A 16,231-nucleotide genomic window follows, 5' to 3' on the forward strand; every position below is an offset into this window, starting at 1 on the left:
CTTTACCTGTCCCGCCCCATAGACTGTTAAATGTTAGGCCCCGCCCCCCCCTTCGTGGTTCGGCTGCGTCGTCACTCAGAGGGAGGGGGGGGGGGGGGGGGGGGGGGGGGGGGTCAGGCAAGTCGAACCGGTCCCTGAAAACCAGATATTTAATAAGCATTGTTGCTGTACTGATACTCTTTTTTTTATGTTGTGTTGACAGTCCAGTTAGTGATCGTTTTATGTGTTGTTTATTTCATATTGTTGATATTGTGTTGTGTTTATGTCACAGGTTATTGATAAATTCTGTATTTTGGGCCTTTGTACAATCTTAGGAGTTGATATTTTGCTTTTTTTCATCAGTCTTTTGGGGTTTTTTTTTTATCACAGAAGAGTGTCAAAAAGCTTTTGTAAATATGCTTTATAATATTCAGTGTAATATTTGAAATAAGGACATGTTTCCAGGTGTGTTTTGACTTTATTCCATAGTCCTGACTACAGGATACATGAATGATAGTTTTGTATGCAAATTTTGTCCTAAAAAGAAACTTCCGGGAACACTCTCCTTTTTTTTTTTCTTCTTTTCTTAAAGTAAACAATCACATATTTTCTTCGATGACTTTTTCAAAGGGCTGAACGAGCTTTTCCCGCCGCCCCGCCTGCTTTTGTTCTGCGTCTGGGTGTAGCTGTTTTCACTAACAACAAACACACACACCCACAGAGAGAAGAAGAGAAGAAGGCAAGGTGAAAGTCAAAAGAACACCTGTAAGCGAACTGAACTCTATACAAGCTCAAGTCTTTACCATGAGATAGTGTTTATCAGGTATTACTGTCACTGCCACAGAGACTTTTCTATCTCAATTTCTATACCATTTGTGGCAACGTGGAATATTACTGTCCAACCCTGGTGTTTTTTATGTTTTAGTCTTCTTTTTTTCTTTGTATTTTGTGTTTATATGATGAAAACTCAATAAAGATATTTGAAATATACCATGAGTTAACATTAAATTAGAGGAAAAGATATGGATTAACTTAATAAACAGGTACAATTTGTAAATATAATCCTAGATTTTTGATGACTGTACAGTATGTCAGAGCAGCTCCTACATCGCACCTTTTGTACATTTTTAAATTCTATTTTATATATTGTAATATCTTCTTATTCTGTATTATTTAAGTTGTTGCTGTTCTGCTTTATTTCCTTGTTAATTGTTTAGCACCAATACACCAAGTCAAATTCCTTGTATGTGTAAATGTACTTGGCAATAAAACCCAATTCTGATTCTGATTCTGATTGATCAGTGTGGGGGAAAGCAGAGCTATAATCATAATCACTTTTTCTTTTTTAATTAAAATGTTATAACACAAAAGGTAGGAATAATATCTTCAATAAACACAACAAAATGGATTTTCTAGACTGCTCCGGGTGATCTGTAGGACTTAAAAACTAATGCACTTTAATTCGCCGTTAAACATCTTAAAGGGAACTTAGAAGTGAAACCTTCTTCTATTTGAGTTCCCTGTCTGTTTTAAAGGACTCTTACTACGTTTGCTCGACTTCTCTGATCGCTGTTTCGCAACGAAACACCATCAAACTCCTCGTAGTGTATATGTTCTCTGCAATAAAAAAAGCTCAACTATTATCATCAACATTAACTTCCCAGCAGACCTCGTCCAGGAAACAGAACTCAACCAGCTTCCTTTTTTCATTAAACACATTTTAAGACTTTTGAATTGAAGCCATGTAGGAGATTTATTAGATAGAACATCTTCAGAGACAGAATCAGTATAAATTAAACAGACCTATACATATAAGGGGGGGGGGGGGGGTTAAAGGTCGCTGCTTAGCATGCTGAATCTAAAAGAAGAGGACACTAATCTACTACTACGAGCTAATTATTTATATAGATGAATAAACTCTGACCTACATTAGGAGGAGATACAGGAGGTTAAAGTTCAGTTTTATTGATGTTCACTCCACAGCAAAGTGTTTCAGCGTATCCTCGTAGCTCATAGATTATTCTGTTACTGAGGGAAAGACAGAAGTCCAACAGCAGTCAGCGTGATGATGGACTTTCATTAAAATAAAAAAAAAAAAGAACGGGGTCGTCACAAAGACGCGAGGCAGAGCAGGGAGAAGTGTTTTCAAACCTCCTGCGTGTTGCATAAACTGCGCTTAAAGTTTGTGGAAAAAACAGTTAAACAGCTGTACAGTATAAACCTCTGTAAATATCCTCTTCACAGCACCATCCCTCCACCCATGATCTCCATCCTCTGTGAGAGAGAGAGAGAGAGAGAGAACAACAGATCACATTAAAGCTTTCTCTTCACTAAACTTGTTTTTCATTATTTCTTCACTCTGTTTTTAGCTGAACTGTGACAAAGAGGTTTTCCACTCATTATAAATACACAACACTATCTGTATACTTAATACAAATTAAATCATATTATAGGACGTTCACACTTGCAGAAATCTCCTGGAAAAACTCCTGATATTTGCAGGAGGAGCTGAATGTGTGAACACAATCAGACACATTTTTCACTCTGACTTCACCCGATGTTTCTCCTGTAGTAGTTTTTGTGCAGTAAGTCGGAGTGGGCTGATGTGTTGTTCAATATGAATATTGTGTGGAGACCCCAATGATCCAATATGTGTCTGTCTATACTGTGAAGAATTACAACTGTATAATCATTCTTATGTTTGTGTTTCTGAAGATCTGAGACTATGAAAATAATGCTTTTATAATACCATGACCATGGAGTATGCTGCCCTCTACTGGTTCATACAAGAACAGCAGCTGTTCTTAAATTCTAATACAGAACTGTATTATTATTATTATTATTATTATTATTATTATTATTGTTATGTTTAGAGTTTAGATGAGGAGTAAAATGCTGCTCAATCAAATGACTGAGACTCTCACCTGAGGCGGGTCTATGAAGGCCAGCCAATCAGACGAGTGCGTCGGCAGCAGTCCCATGGATTGACATTTGTAGATGGCCAACGCCGAGCCCAGCAGGTTCCCGACCAGGTAGACGAGGCCCTGGAGCCACTGCTGACTGGAGCTCTCCAACAGCTTGAAGGCTGAGACGAAGAAGAGCCGACGTTAAGTTAAAATCAAACGAGGAGAAAATGGGGGAATAGGGGATTAAAGGTTTGTGTGCACTCACTGGCTGACATGGACATGAGCGCCTGGATGGGCCTCCACGCCATCATGCACACCATCATGATGGGGAAGATGGAGATGGTGTTTCCTGACATGTACATGATGAACAGGTTCATGGGGATCTGCTTCAGGGGCCCGAGGGCCACGTCCCAGCAACGCTGTACACAAGGAGAGAGAGAGAGAGAGAGAGAGAGAGAGAAAGAGAGAAAGAGAGAGAGAGAGACACAGAGGGAGATAGATAGAGAGAGAGAGAAAGAGAGATAGATAGAGAGAGAGAGGGAGAGAGAGACAAAGACAGAGAGAGAGACACAGAGAGAGAGGGGGAGAGATATAGAGATAGAGAGAGAGACAAAGACAGAGAGAGAGAGAGAGACAAAGACAGAGAGAGAGAGAGAGAGAGAGAGAGACACAGAGAGAGAGAGAGACAAAGACAGAGAGAGAGAGAGAGAGATAAAGTTCATATTAATGTTTTGATTTGGAGTCTAACACGTCGTCTACAGAAAGTGATTCTCCTCCTCTCTCACCTTCTCCACCAGGTTCTTGTCCGTCTCCTGGATGCTCGTGTCGGGGACGGGTTTGTCAGAGTATCCGATGGGATACACGACGTCTCCCTGACCGCCCTGCCGGTCACGACTCCTGCAGCAGAGAGAGAAACAAAGACGTGTTCAGACATTATCAACAACAACTCACGACACACACACGTTATCTTTTTTTTAGAAGAAACTTAAACTGGAGTCTATAGAGAGATATAGAGATAGAAAGAGAGAGAGAGAGAGAGATAGTAAGGGAGAGAGAGACAGAAAGAGAGAGATAGAGATAGAAAGAGAGAGATAGAAAGAGAGAGGGATAGAAAGAGAGAGAGATAGAAAGAGAGAGAGATAGAGATAGAAAGAGAGAGATAGAAAGAGAGAGAGAGAAAGAGAGAGGGATAGAAAGAGAGAGAGATAGAGATAGAAAGAGAGAGATAGAAAGAGAGAGATAGAAAGAGAGAGAGAGATAGAGATAGAAAGAGAGAGATAGAGAGATAGAAAGAGAGAGAGATCGAGAGGGAGAGAGAGAGATAGAGAGATAGAGATAGAAAGAGAGAGAGATAGAGAGAGAGATAGAAAGAGAGAGAGAGGGAGAGAGAGATAGAGATATAAAGAGAGAGGGATAGAAAGAGAGAGATAGAAAGAGAGAGATAGAAAGAGAGAGATAGAGATAGAAAGAGAGAGAGATATAGAGATAGAGAGAGATATAGAGATAGAAAGAGAGAGAGATAGAGATAGAAAGAGAGAGATAGAGATAGAAAGAGAGAGAGAGATAGAGATATAGAGATAGAAAGAGAGAGATAGAAAGAGAGAGGGGGAGAGAGAGAGAGAAAGAGAGAGATAGAGATAGAAAGAGAGAGACAGAGATAGAGATAGAAAGAGAGAGAGAGAGATAGAAAGAGAGAGAGAGAGAGATAGAAAGAGAGAGAGAGATAGAAAGAGAGAGAAAGAGAGAGACAGAGAGAGAAAGAGAGAGAGATAGAAAGAGAGAGATAGAGATATAAAGAGAGAGATAGAGAGAGATAGAAAGAGAGAGAGAGGGAGAGAGAGAGATAGAAAGAGAGAGAGAGATAGAGAGAGAGGGAGAGAGAGAGAGAGAGAGGGAGAGAGAGAGATAGAGATAGAGATAGAAAGAGAGAGACAGAGATAGAAAGAGAGGGAGAGAGAGAGAGAAAGAGAAAGAGAGAGCGAGATATATAGAAAGAGAGAGAGAGAGAAGTCTGGACTTCTCTGGTGCTGCTTCAGATCTTTATTAATATTTTTTAAAGAAGAAGGTGACTGTGGGATTTTTCCGTCGACATCGTGTCGTTTAAGAGAAACTCTGATTTGTTACCTGCAATCACAAACATTTAACTCGTGTATTTCCCTCCTGACTGTGAGTGTACCTGGTGTTTCCCAGACTCAGCTCCAGGGCCCACTTCATCCTCCTTGCCCCGCTGCCTCCTCTCGTCGACAGAGCTCCTCCTCCTCCTTGTCCCCCTGGAGACGCCATGACAACCGGCTGCACTCGTGGACCTCAGAGACAGAAAGCACCTACATGAACAGAGAGAGAAGTGAATTCAGAGGGGCTTTCTTTTCCTCCTCAGTGTGCCCTGAATAAGAACCAAGCAGGCTGAGGAAGCTTTTTTTGTATTTACACACACGTCTAGTTTGTAGAAAACGTGAATTATATGCACACATATATTAATTTATTTAATGTTTTAAATGCTTTGTATAACCTGGTGTCTGAAAGGTGCTACATACATTACGTTAACGTGTGTTTGAACAGGCTTTTTAATGAACTTTTATCACCTGCAGGACCAAATTAATGTGTAAAATTTAATATTTTTTTAATATAATTTCGTCTTTACGAGTGTTTTTTAGTCTGTTTGAACAAAATAAAAACATATTGGAGGATAATTTCCCCCAAAAAATGAAGTTATAGTAGTAATGCGTTAATGTAAAAGAGTTCCCGGATGTTATGTTTCACAATTCAGAAAAGAGGAGAATTCAACACCATCATGTTCACGACGGTGTTTATGTTTATCACAGACACAATTTAATCCAAACAAGTCAACAGAAACCGGGATTTACATGTTTCTTACCTTATATGAACATTCAAACTGCTGCTGTTCGGGTTTTCGTGTCGCTATTTTGAGGATGAAAAGACCGAAATTAGCCCTGCTGTCTGTGCCCGATACACAAGTCGCCCCCTCGTCTATGTCGCTCCGGCTCCGTGTCCCGTAATGATGACGCAGTGTGGCGTCACGTCCGCCCTCTAGTGGCACTTCATGGGGAATACTTCAAACTATGTACTTTTTAATAATTAAAGAACTTCGCATACAAGGCTTATAAAAAATAAAAACAAGTAAAGCTGAAACCGGCAATTTTATTTAAATTATTAAATATTTATTTTAAGTGTTTTGTTTTAATTAATGTTTTGTGAAAGAGGGGCAGATATCATGAATAAAGGATTATCTTATCTTATAAGATTAGTCTTCTTTCTGCTCCTTTTCATTCAAAATTTGAGATTTTATGTTTGTTTGTTTGAATTAAATAAAATTTACAAATTCAAATTAAATTAAATAAGAAAAACAAAAAATGTCCTCCAATGTTATCTTAGAAGAAGTGGAAAAATAAAATTCTATATTTACTTTTTTGTGTTGATTCTTAAATATTATTTTAAATTCAGGTTTTTATTACCTTTATATTTTATGTTCAGTTATGTTTTGATGCACTATAATGCATCTTGTATCTCACTGCTGAACGATGTCTAAATGTTTCCAAGATAATTTCTTGATAATTTTCTTCTTTTTAAACATTGCTAAAAAAAAAATGTGATTCATCAAGGGGTATTCTTAAATCTTTGTTTCAGGTTAATATATACATGTATGTATGGGAGGGGGGCGTTGGTTTTGTGGTTAATTTGTAACAAATGTTTCATGTCATGTACGTCTTTGTAACCTGCTACTGGATGCTTTGAATTTCCCTCGGGATCAATAAAGTATCTATCTATCTTCAATCAATAGCTGAACTAGAAGAGTAATCAGTGCATTTATTAGCCAGGACAATTGTCCCCATTGTGTGCAGCTGTATTATATTAAACAACCATGGAAGCATTACAAACATATAAACATCTGTGTGCAGTTTTTACAGTCAGTTTAAGCCTCGTATATGATACACAATACACACTGACATGTAAAGAAAAGGTGTGCAAATTTAAATGTTAAGTGTGTTAAACATTATAGACATATTGTTTTTTTGCTGTGTGAGCGTTAATAAGGCACATGGACACTCAGATGTTAACAACTGTCAACATCTATACTGCAGGCCGACTCTTTACAGAAGAAAAATCACTCAAGAGTTAATCATTTTGGACGTCGTCGTCTTCCCCTGATGAGTGCCGGATCATGACAGGCCCCGAGAGGATGTGTGTTGTGTCGGTGCGGTCCGTGTCACTTGTACAGGCTGAGAGCCGGGCTGTGATACAAACACATGTACGCGTCACAGAGGAGGCGGCGGGCGGACTCCCGTAATGACGAGGCGTCCACTCTGCTCAGCTCCTCCTCTGATAGGCTGAGGAAGCGTCCCACCTCGGGACACGCCCTCACCTGGGGGATGTTGAAGCCGTTCTCTCCACCTGGAGGAAGACCACATACAGATATATAAAGTTTGATCCGGGGATTCAAACCTTCATCAGCGAGAATCCTTCATTACCTTCCCGGTCCGCCATGCTGTCGAAGAACAGCCAATCGGTGGGGAGGGGCCCGTGTTTGACGAAGCTGACGTAGTGGCTCGTCTCGATGCACGTCACGGCGAACAGAGACATCCGCTGACGGGTGCAGTGCAGGGGGCCGGACCACGATCCCTCAGGAATAGAAACCTTCACGGGGCTGTGGGACTCCCGCTTCCTGTGGCTGTGGACCTGACGACGGACAGAAAAGCACGAGCTGAGAGCTTCAAATTACACCTCTTCATCATTAAAACAGATTTAGCAGTGTCAGAAGATATACACAACATGTTTGTTTTTATAGCTGTGTACCTGTGTGTTGCAGGTGTGGCAGTACTGTTTTAGATGACCGGGGGTGATGTCAGGGTCGTCATAACACTGGAGACACTCCCACTCCGCTAAAGCCTGACAGATACTGCACTGTCTCAGAGCTGGAGAGACAAAAAAAAGACAAAAACAACACTTTAAACAACAATTAAATACATGTATATGTGTCTGAAAAAAAGAAATACTCAAATTAAAATTAACAATAAAACAGACGAGGATTAAAGTCTCTAAGCTGACAAGAATCAAAACAGAATCTGCTAAAATGATTTTCTCGTACTGTCGTCAAGCAGGTCTGTGATGTCCAGGCTCTGAGTCGGCAAAATGGCGTCGAACATTTTGAAGTCCTTTCCAAACCTGGGCATGAGCAGAACGAGGCAGGATGGAGCCTGTTGGGAGTGAAACACAAACATGATAGTTGATGACGTTTTGACCTTAAGTATCTCCAAATAAAATGACTGAATTACTGCAGTTACCTCGACAAACTTGAGGCCGGAGTGGACGAAAGAGGACTCCAGCAGCGCCTGGACGGTGGCGACCCTCATCCGAGTGGAGGGTGGCGAGGACAGAGGGATGGGCGAGTGAATGGGGGAGAGAGGCAAAGGTGAGGAGGGTGAGGAGGGAAGTGTGGTGGGCGGGAAGAGCTGGTAGAGGTGACACTCCTGAGGCTGTTGAGTCATCGATCTGTTAGAGGAGGTTTAAAAAAAACAAAGACAGGAATGAGTAGCCTGTTGGTAATTATCTTAATTTAATGGAGGGAATTTGTCCACCTGATGATGTAATCTCGGCCTAGTTTGGCTGTTGACTTTGATAATTTGTCATTTCAAATCTATCCAAAAGACCCTTCTCTTTGTGCCTCATTCCCATTAGTCTCCAGTAAGCGCTCCCTGGTCTTGCTGAGGTCCACAATGATGAAATTCCCCCATCTCTTTTATTTCTCGTTTCTGTGGTGTTCCTCAGGGCTCTTTTCTGGGTCCTCTTCTACTTACAATAAACTATATTATACTCCTAACGTGAACCACTCAAGGACAAAAACACTGATATTCAGCGCTAAGCAGATGATAAACTGCTCCTAACACTACTCAATCCTGTGTTTTGTCTTGCTGAAAGACAGAAAATTCACACAGTTTAAATCGATTATATCCTTAAATTTCACCTGTGTTCCCTGTCCAAAAACAGTCCTGTATTCTAGGTACAAGTATAATGTTTGACTCAGAGGTGTCTTACTTTGCTAAAGTAGTCCAGTCCTGCTTTTTTCAACTGACGTTTAACCAAGATCAGGTTTTTATTTCATTATTAGAAAATAGGTCATCCACATTTGTATCCTCTACTGACTTGACTTGTGGAACAAATTGTTCTAGTATCAGCAGCAAAACAATCACAACTTTTAACATTTCAAAATATGTTGTTCAAAGCTTGCCAACATATCAGAAATTCTTGTAGACTTTCTTTTTGTGTATGTACAGAATTAAAGAACAAACTGTACAAATGACTACAGCATTGTCACTTTAAAAGGTTTCTTTAAATTAAGTTTTTTACACATCAGATTCACATCACAATGCAACAAACTGAACACGTTTTTAAACATCATTATTATCCAATCACTGTCCTACTTTGAGCGCACAAAAACAATGATGATGTTACCTGATTTTGAGGAGCGGCTCCACTCGGAGGAGCTGGAAAAGCGTGTTGAGGAACTCTTCAGGATCTGAGAAACAGAGAAACAGCTGCATGACGGCATTCCTCAGTCTAGTCTCTCACACACACACACACACAAACACACACTGTTTGTGTCTGATAACACCTGCAGAGTGCACATGGGGTAGGACAGAGGAACACTTTCACTCACACACCTTTCTCCTGGTTGGTGAAGCCTTTGTCGCTGTTCTCGGCCTCCAGCAGTCGTCTTAAGGCCATGGTCTTACTGGCGCAGACGTAGCCGAACCTTTGAAACACACAGGTAGACAAGTACTTAAACAAATCAGGATTCTGATCAGACGCCTGTTGCTCCAGTTGTTCCCAGTCAAACATTCAGATCCGTTCCTTAAGTGAAAGTACTAATTCGAGAATGTTAAACTACTACACAAGTCAAGTCTTGTATTATTATATTATATTCTGCCTGGGAACGTTTGCACACCTTCTCAGGGGGTTGACGACCTCACACCGCAGCAGGTCCTGAGCATGCCTGGAGTTCTGGTCCTGTTCAGGGTCCGAGGGCCAAAACAGAACCCAGTCTGCCGAGCTGCAGCAGGAGAATAGACTGCAAACACAGAAAGATACAATAAGCAGCTGTACTTAATTTGTTGTGTCTGGGTAGTCCAACATTGAGAGATTTGAGTCTTTTTTTTCCAAAACTGGGTACACCAATGAGGCACCATTGGGTTTATCTTTACTAGATGTGTTCACTATGTGACATCCTCATGAATTAGAATAGTTAAATCTGTATTTAAGGCACGTTATAACTCGATCAGCTCGGGTCATGAGTGTGTGGGAGATCTGACCTGAACAGCGTCGCATCCAGGTAGCAGGAGTTGAGGTGACCCTGGATGCCTCTCTTCCAGCCCTCGTACAGCTCTCTGGCCTCATCTCCCTCCAGAGGGGGAGTGTGATCCTCCACGCGCTCACTGCCCCACTCCGCGAATGCTGTCAGCCACAACAAGCACACAGCGTTATTTTATAAGACTGTACAATAATACAACGAAGTGCGACACCTTAAACCACGGTTTTCCCCTACCTATGGAGTTGCATCGCTCCACTTGATTGACAGGTGTCTCGGGGGCTGGAAACCTCGAGTCCCGCCGACAGTTGCGGAGCTTGACGAACAGCCCCTTGTTGGCCGGACAACGGAAGTGACGCTCACCGAGGTAACTGCCGTCTGTTCCCGCAGAGAGCTCCTGATCCTGAAGAGGTTGGAAGATTACAGAGAGGATAAAAACCAAAGGATAAAAACCTCGTTAACGATATCAACAGAAATAAATGATCAGATATCAGATTCACAAAAAGCTACATTTGATACGATGACTGATAGAGTTCATCTAAACCATTTCTGTGAATCACTTTGCCTCACCACTTTGCAGAAGCGCAAGGACCTCACAAGACACAAAGACACAAAGACACACACACACACACACACCTCCCCTGATGACTCAGCTGATCCTGTCTTGCTACTGTAACGCCTCTGTTACTACTGTTGGGGTTTTATGAAGTCAACTTTGGTTATATTCTTTAATAATTATATTAATAATTATTAATAATATAAATAACAATATCATTAAACTATGCTTAATCAACTCGGGGGGCACCACCCTGAAATCGGGGAAATATAACCAAAATCAGTCTGAAATTAGTTACTTAATTACTAATATTATTAATAATGAATAACTCTATTTAATAAATTGAAGGCGTAAAATCCGTACACAAAGCCCTCACACCCAGCTTCTATCATAATGCAAATACACCAGTAATCACACTACCTCCGAAGTCGGTACAGAGTGGGGATCACTCCCCCCCCCCCCCCCGTGTCTGTGCTCTCAGTGTCACAGCATCAATCTAAACTTTGCCAACGCAGAAGCCCACCAGTTGCAAAAACAAAGTTCTACACTATCATCATTGTTTCACCTTCACCATCATAAGAGACAAAAAAAAAAACTGCTCAAATTGGACATCAATGTATAAACGGCGAGGAGGAGGTCACGTGGTGTGCTCTTACCAGCTCAATCCCTGCCACAGACTCTGTGATCCCACCGAGTCTCCCGATCCAGCGAATAACTCCAAACAGTGGCGGGTCGTTCACTTCCACCATGGACCCCACCTCCAGCTCGCCCTCCTGCCCGGCCTCTCCATCCTCCCCCGCTGCCTCGCCGCTGTCCGGCGTCCACAACGACGAGGGGGGCCCGTGTTCGCCGTTGGTCTGCAGCGGCTGGTCAGCTTCTGTCGGCATCGTCGGGCTGACGGGTTTGGGAGGCGGCAGAGGGGGAGGGGGAAGTTGTTTGTTGAGCGGTTTGGGTGGAGGTAGAGGCGGAGGTCTCAGTGCTTGTTTGTCGGGGGGCATCAGAGCGACTTTGGGAGCGGAGGCTGAAGGTGATGAAGGGCCGGGTTTAGAGACGGGGGGCGGTGCGGGCCTCAGGATGGATTTGGGGTGTTGGGCCGGACTGTGACGATGAGATTTAGACTCTAGATGTGCACAAAGGGGAAACAAAAGTCTGGTGTTTCTAAATGTTTGTCACAGAAGGAAAAAGCAGAGATCTGAATAAAATAAAAATGATGATGGTTGGGACCCTGGTGGCCTAGTGGTTAGTGTGCACGCCTCATGTACGGAGGCTTTTTTTTACTCTGAATGGAACAATAAATAAATAAAAAGACATAAAACTGTATCAGACGTAGGGTCATTGTCTGATTCCTTTCATACGATCTGACTCCCTTTCACAACCAATGAGGTCGCCCCTTGCTGGCTGTTAGAAAGAACGCAGCTTTAAGGCCTCACTAACTTCACTTTTAAACCTCAGGCTACGTCTGCTTCTTTTTTTTTTACAGTCTTACTCTCACAATTAGGCTCAGTTTACAATGTTTACATCTTAAAGGGGAGGACTATTCTGTATTCTTAGTGATCATTTCTGCACAATTACTACAGTGTGGTGTGTTTCCAGGAACAACAATACTCTTAAATGCAAACCGTTTCTGAATGAATCATAGAGTTAAAAGTTAAGGATCACTCGGAGGAGCTGGAGTAAACACTTGAGCACAAACTGTTGTCGTCGTTTACCCGGGGAAACCTTGGCGGCTGGCACAAGTAGTCCGTAGTCAGGGGAAGGAATGTGGCAGAGGTGCTCTCCTTTATAGAATCCATCCCAGTTACCGACAGGATGGTCCTGTAACACAAAGTCAAACACAGAGCTGCAGATAGATGTGCCACACATATAGAAAAAAGAGCATAATAAACACACAAGTAGATTTCTTGATGAGTGAATTTTTGGACAAAAATGCACAAACTGGAATAAATGAATGAAAAAAGGACGACATAACATAAAAACAGAATCCTCCAAGAACACAAAGAATGAGATGAAAAGATGATTTTTAACATGATAGTTTGTGTAAACATGCCGGTTATTTTACATGCATTTATTCTTGTTTTAAAGGTCACATATCCTCCTCTTCAACAACCAGTTTAAAGAAGTGTCAGAGCTCCCCTAAAGAAGTTTCTTGTTCTAAATCCACTCTGATCCTGTATTTGATCATGTCTATAAATCTATTTCAGCCCTGCTCAGAACAGGCTGTTTCTGTGTCTGTACCTTTAAATATGTAAATGAGCTGCGTCTGACCACGCCCCCTCTCTGGAAGGGCAAAATTCAAGCTAAATTTGAAATTCTTTTATGTTTGTTGTACTGACCAGCAGGACTCCGACGTACATCCCTGATGAGTTGCGGCCAGGAAGGAGACCGCAGAAGTGCACCTCCCCGCCGTGCAGATTGTCCTCCAGGGGGCAACACACGCGCTGACCTACATGGAAAGGTGGAGGTGAGGCAGGAGCTCGGACTTGGACCTGGTTCTGAGCTGTGATGGGGGCGGACTCTGCGGTCCGAGGAAGGATGCCAAAAATGTGCGGCTGAGGAGGGCTGCTGGGACGCTGCTGGCGGAAGCTAATGTGACGACTCTGCTGCGGATGATGATGATGAGGAGGAGGAGGGTTCGGGTGGTTGCTGCTGATGTGATGGTGTTGCCCGTTGCTGGGGTGATTGTTGCTGCCGCCGCCGCCGCCGCTGCTGCTGCGGTGTTGGTGGTGGTGGTGGTCTCGCTCGCGGGCTCGATCCTGTGCGTCGGTGATGTTGCTGCGAGACCAGCGGCGCAGTCTGATGAGGCTGACTGGGACGAGGAGGCCGCACGCTTCAGGGCAGCTGAAGAAACGATGACCTCTAAAGGTACCGTTACTCGATCCTTTACCGGCCGCTGAACCCTGCAGAAGAAGACACAGATCAGAGTCCTGAGTGGTTACGTTTCCCTTCACTGTACAGATGCTCTGAGTGTTTGCTGCCCTCTCTTTATGCAACCATCAGAACTAAGAAGTGTCTGGAATCTTTTGACTTTAATGTTAACAGTTGTATCAAATCAAATCCTCATTTTTGCGAGGTGTGTTTACCTTGAGCTGCACTCCGAACAGCACAGCGCTGCTCCCCCTGGTCGTCGGCCCGACGTATTTCAGCTCCGCCTCCGCCAGCTCGTCCTGTGCGCCGATCTGGACCCAAAGCGGGGCATCGACAGGCAAGGAAGCCAGCTGCCGCAACTTCTCAGGATTGTCTGAAAAAAATACAAAAAAACCCATGACACAATGGAAACGTTACAGCAGAGGAAGGAAACAACTGAACTAAAATAAACTACTGGTGTCACTTTTGGTTTCATTTGAGCTCACACATGTGTTAATGGTTTTAAAGTTTGCATGTGCTCCATGAGCGGGCTTAGAATCAGTAAAGACTAAAACACATGATAGGTCTTTACTTCCCAATTTCCTCATTAAAAAACTTAAACTGAACTCAGGATTTAGAGACATTCAATGTCAAAAAGATCCCATGTTCACTTAACTAATCCAATTATTTCACATTCACTTGCCGCTGCAACTTGGGGTTAAGTGTCTTCCCCAAGGACACACAGACACGTGCCTGCAGGAGTTGGGGATCGAACCCCAAACCTTGTTGAGAGATGACCGACTCTACCAACTGAGTCACAGCCGGAATGATGGAGGAAACATATCCATGACAAAAGCCTCAGCCCCCTACCGGTGCTATATTGACATGAACCACCACTTCTCCTAACTTAGTAACCAACAATGTTTTACTCAGAAGTTTGAGGCGGGCTTCAGGATCAGCTACAGGCTCAAGCAGGCTGCTCAAGTCAGGCGGGAGTTCATGCAGGAACTTCCTCTCCAGTTTCACCATCACATTGTTGTCCAGCACCTGAAGGAGAGACAAACGTATCAGGGTCATATCAGAAGGGGCTACACTGGATGACTTGAAAAGGTAGGAGGCATGGACTGTGCAAGAACACATAACTCTGTCTTTACTAATCTGGACACAACAACTAAGTTATATAGATAACTACATTAAATAAATACAAATAAACACTAAATTTATTCCTAGGGTACACAAGTATGCAAACTCTTACATGTATGCATCCTCACCACAAACATAAATAAAAACTGATATAAATGCTTAGTCTGTAGGGACTTGGGTTGGGAACCGGAGGGTCACCGGTTTAAGTCCCGAGAGGACCAAATCTGGAAGTTGGTCTGGTGGCTGGAGAAGTGCCAGTTCACTTCCTGAGCACACTGGCACCGCAAATGTTTAACATGTACTGTTACATCAGACTAGGGCTGGAAGATATGAACCAAAACTCATATCTCGATATTGTTTAGCGGAATGGCGATACTCGATATATATCGTTATGTATTTTATTAACATTGAAAAGACATGGAAAAATAAACTACCTGTTTGTGAATTTAAAAAGTAAATATTATAAAATAAAAATGTTCCTTAAATACAATAAAAGAGAGAGAGAGAGGAGGAGCAGGGTTAAGAGGGACAGACAGTCAGTCATCATCAGTGAGATGAGAAAAAGGTGACCTGGCACCTCTATAACGATATTTTAATGCAACATAAACTATATCGACATTAACGATATCGTCTTACCCTATATCTTGTTTGAAAATATATCGATATACCTTAAAAACTCGATATATTTTCCAGCCCTACATCAGACGACACGAAACAGCAGCACACTTAGTTACTAAAAATATTTGTTGACTGTCTTAATTACAGATAAAATCTCTAAATTAAATGTATAAAAAAAAAAACTATGAAGTAATTGAAGTCTAAAAATGTGAATATGAAAAAGTGTCCTGCAGTAAATACCTTGACCCAAAGAAAGTCGCCTCTGCTCCTCAGCTCTTGCTCCTGGCAGAGGAACCCCCGCTGAAGCCGAATGGTACCGTCCAGCTGGTCCTGCACCTTCACGTCGGACGAGATCAAAAACATTTTGAGGGGGCGGCGCCTCTTCATTTGCTCGTTGACCCCTGACATCTTTACGGTTATATATTTATTTTGTTTAAATTGTGGTCGTTTAAAACGGAATACACGACTCCATTCGCTGGGAAATTAAACGACACGGTTAAATAAAACAACACGACAGCACAGGTCGAAGTGTGCCCGTCCACCTCACGTAAAGGTAACTCCAGGTGACGACCGTTGAGTAACTCTCTTCATTCATGTTCAGACGGAGTTTACGTTAAAAGGAAAGCCGATAAAACCGCGAACAGAACACTTCAAACAAACGATCGACCGACAAACTAAACTTTGTGAAGGCGTTCATCAAACAAACACTTTCCGACTTCACCAACTCTCAACATTTCCCTTCGCGTTTCAATAACAAACCGCACGGCGAAGCAGGAAGCACAGTGACTGCCACCAGCGTCAGCCAATCACAAGCGCTAAAAGTTAGTCCACAAGTCATTACAGCCAATCACAGCGCGTGTGGGC

General features: G+C 42.5%; 2 protein-coding genes across 2 annotated transcripts; both read right to left on the reverse strand.

Moving 5' to 3' along the window:
• Positions 1-1,713: 1,713 nt before the first annotated feature.
• On the reverse strand, positions 1,714-5,922 carry emc4 (ER membrane protein complex subunit 4). Its single transcript, XM_061031351.1, has 6 exons — positions 5,761-5,922; positions 5,062-5,209; positions 3,671-3,782; positions 3,151-3,304; positions 2,904-3,064; positions 1,714-2,253 (listed from the first exon to the last, which is right to left on the reverse strand). The coding sequence occupies exons 2-6, from the start codon at positions 5,166-5,168 to the stop codon at positions 2,218-2,220; spliced, it is 570 nt and encodes a 189-aa protein (XP_060887334.1). The 5' UTR covers positions 5,169-5,209; positions 5,761-5,922; the 3' UTR covers positions 1,714-2,217.
• A 768-nt stretch (positions 5,923-6,690) lies between these two features.
• si:cabz01101003.1 (ubiquitin carboxyl-terminal hydrolase CYLD) lies at positions 6,691-16,152 on the reverse strand. Its single transcript, XM_061031041.1, has 16 exons — positions 15,608-16,152; positions 14,536-14,653; positions 13,843-14,000; positions 13,096-13,659; positions 12,472-12,577; positions 11,419-11,882; positions 10,444-10,609; positions 10,211-10,352; positions 9,847-9,969; positions 9,563-9,654; positions 9,354-9,417; positions 8,186-8,393; positions 7,990-8,098; positions 7,698-7,816; positions 7,373-7,580; positions 6,691-7,295 (listed from the first exon to the last, which is right to left on the reverse strand). The coding sequence occupies exons 1-16, from the start codon at positions 15,773-15,775 to the stop codon at positions 7,111-7,113; spliced, it is 2,994 nt and encodes a 997-aa protein (XP_060887024.1). The 5' UTR covers positions 15,776-16,152; the 3' UTR covers positions 6,691-7,110.
• Positions 16,153-16,231: the final 79 nt, after the last annotated feature.

This window comes from Labrus mixtus, chromosome 23, assembly GCF_963584025.1.
Source record: "Labrus mixtus chromosome 23, fLabMix1.1, whole genome shotgun sequence".
Classification (NCBI taxonomy): domain Eukaryota; kingdom Metazoa; phylum Chordata; class Actinopteri; order Labriformes; family Labridae; genus Labrus; species Labrus mixtus.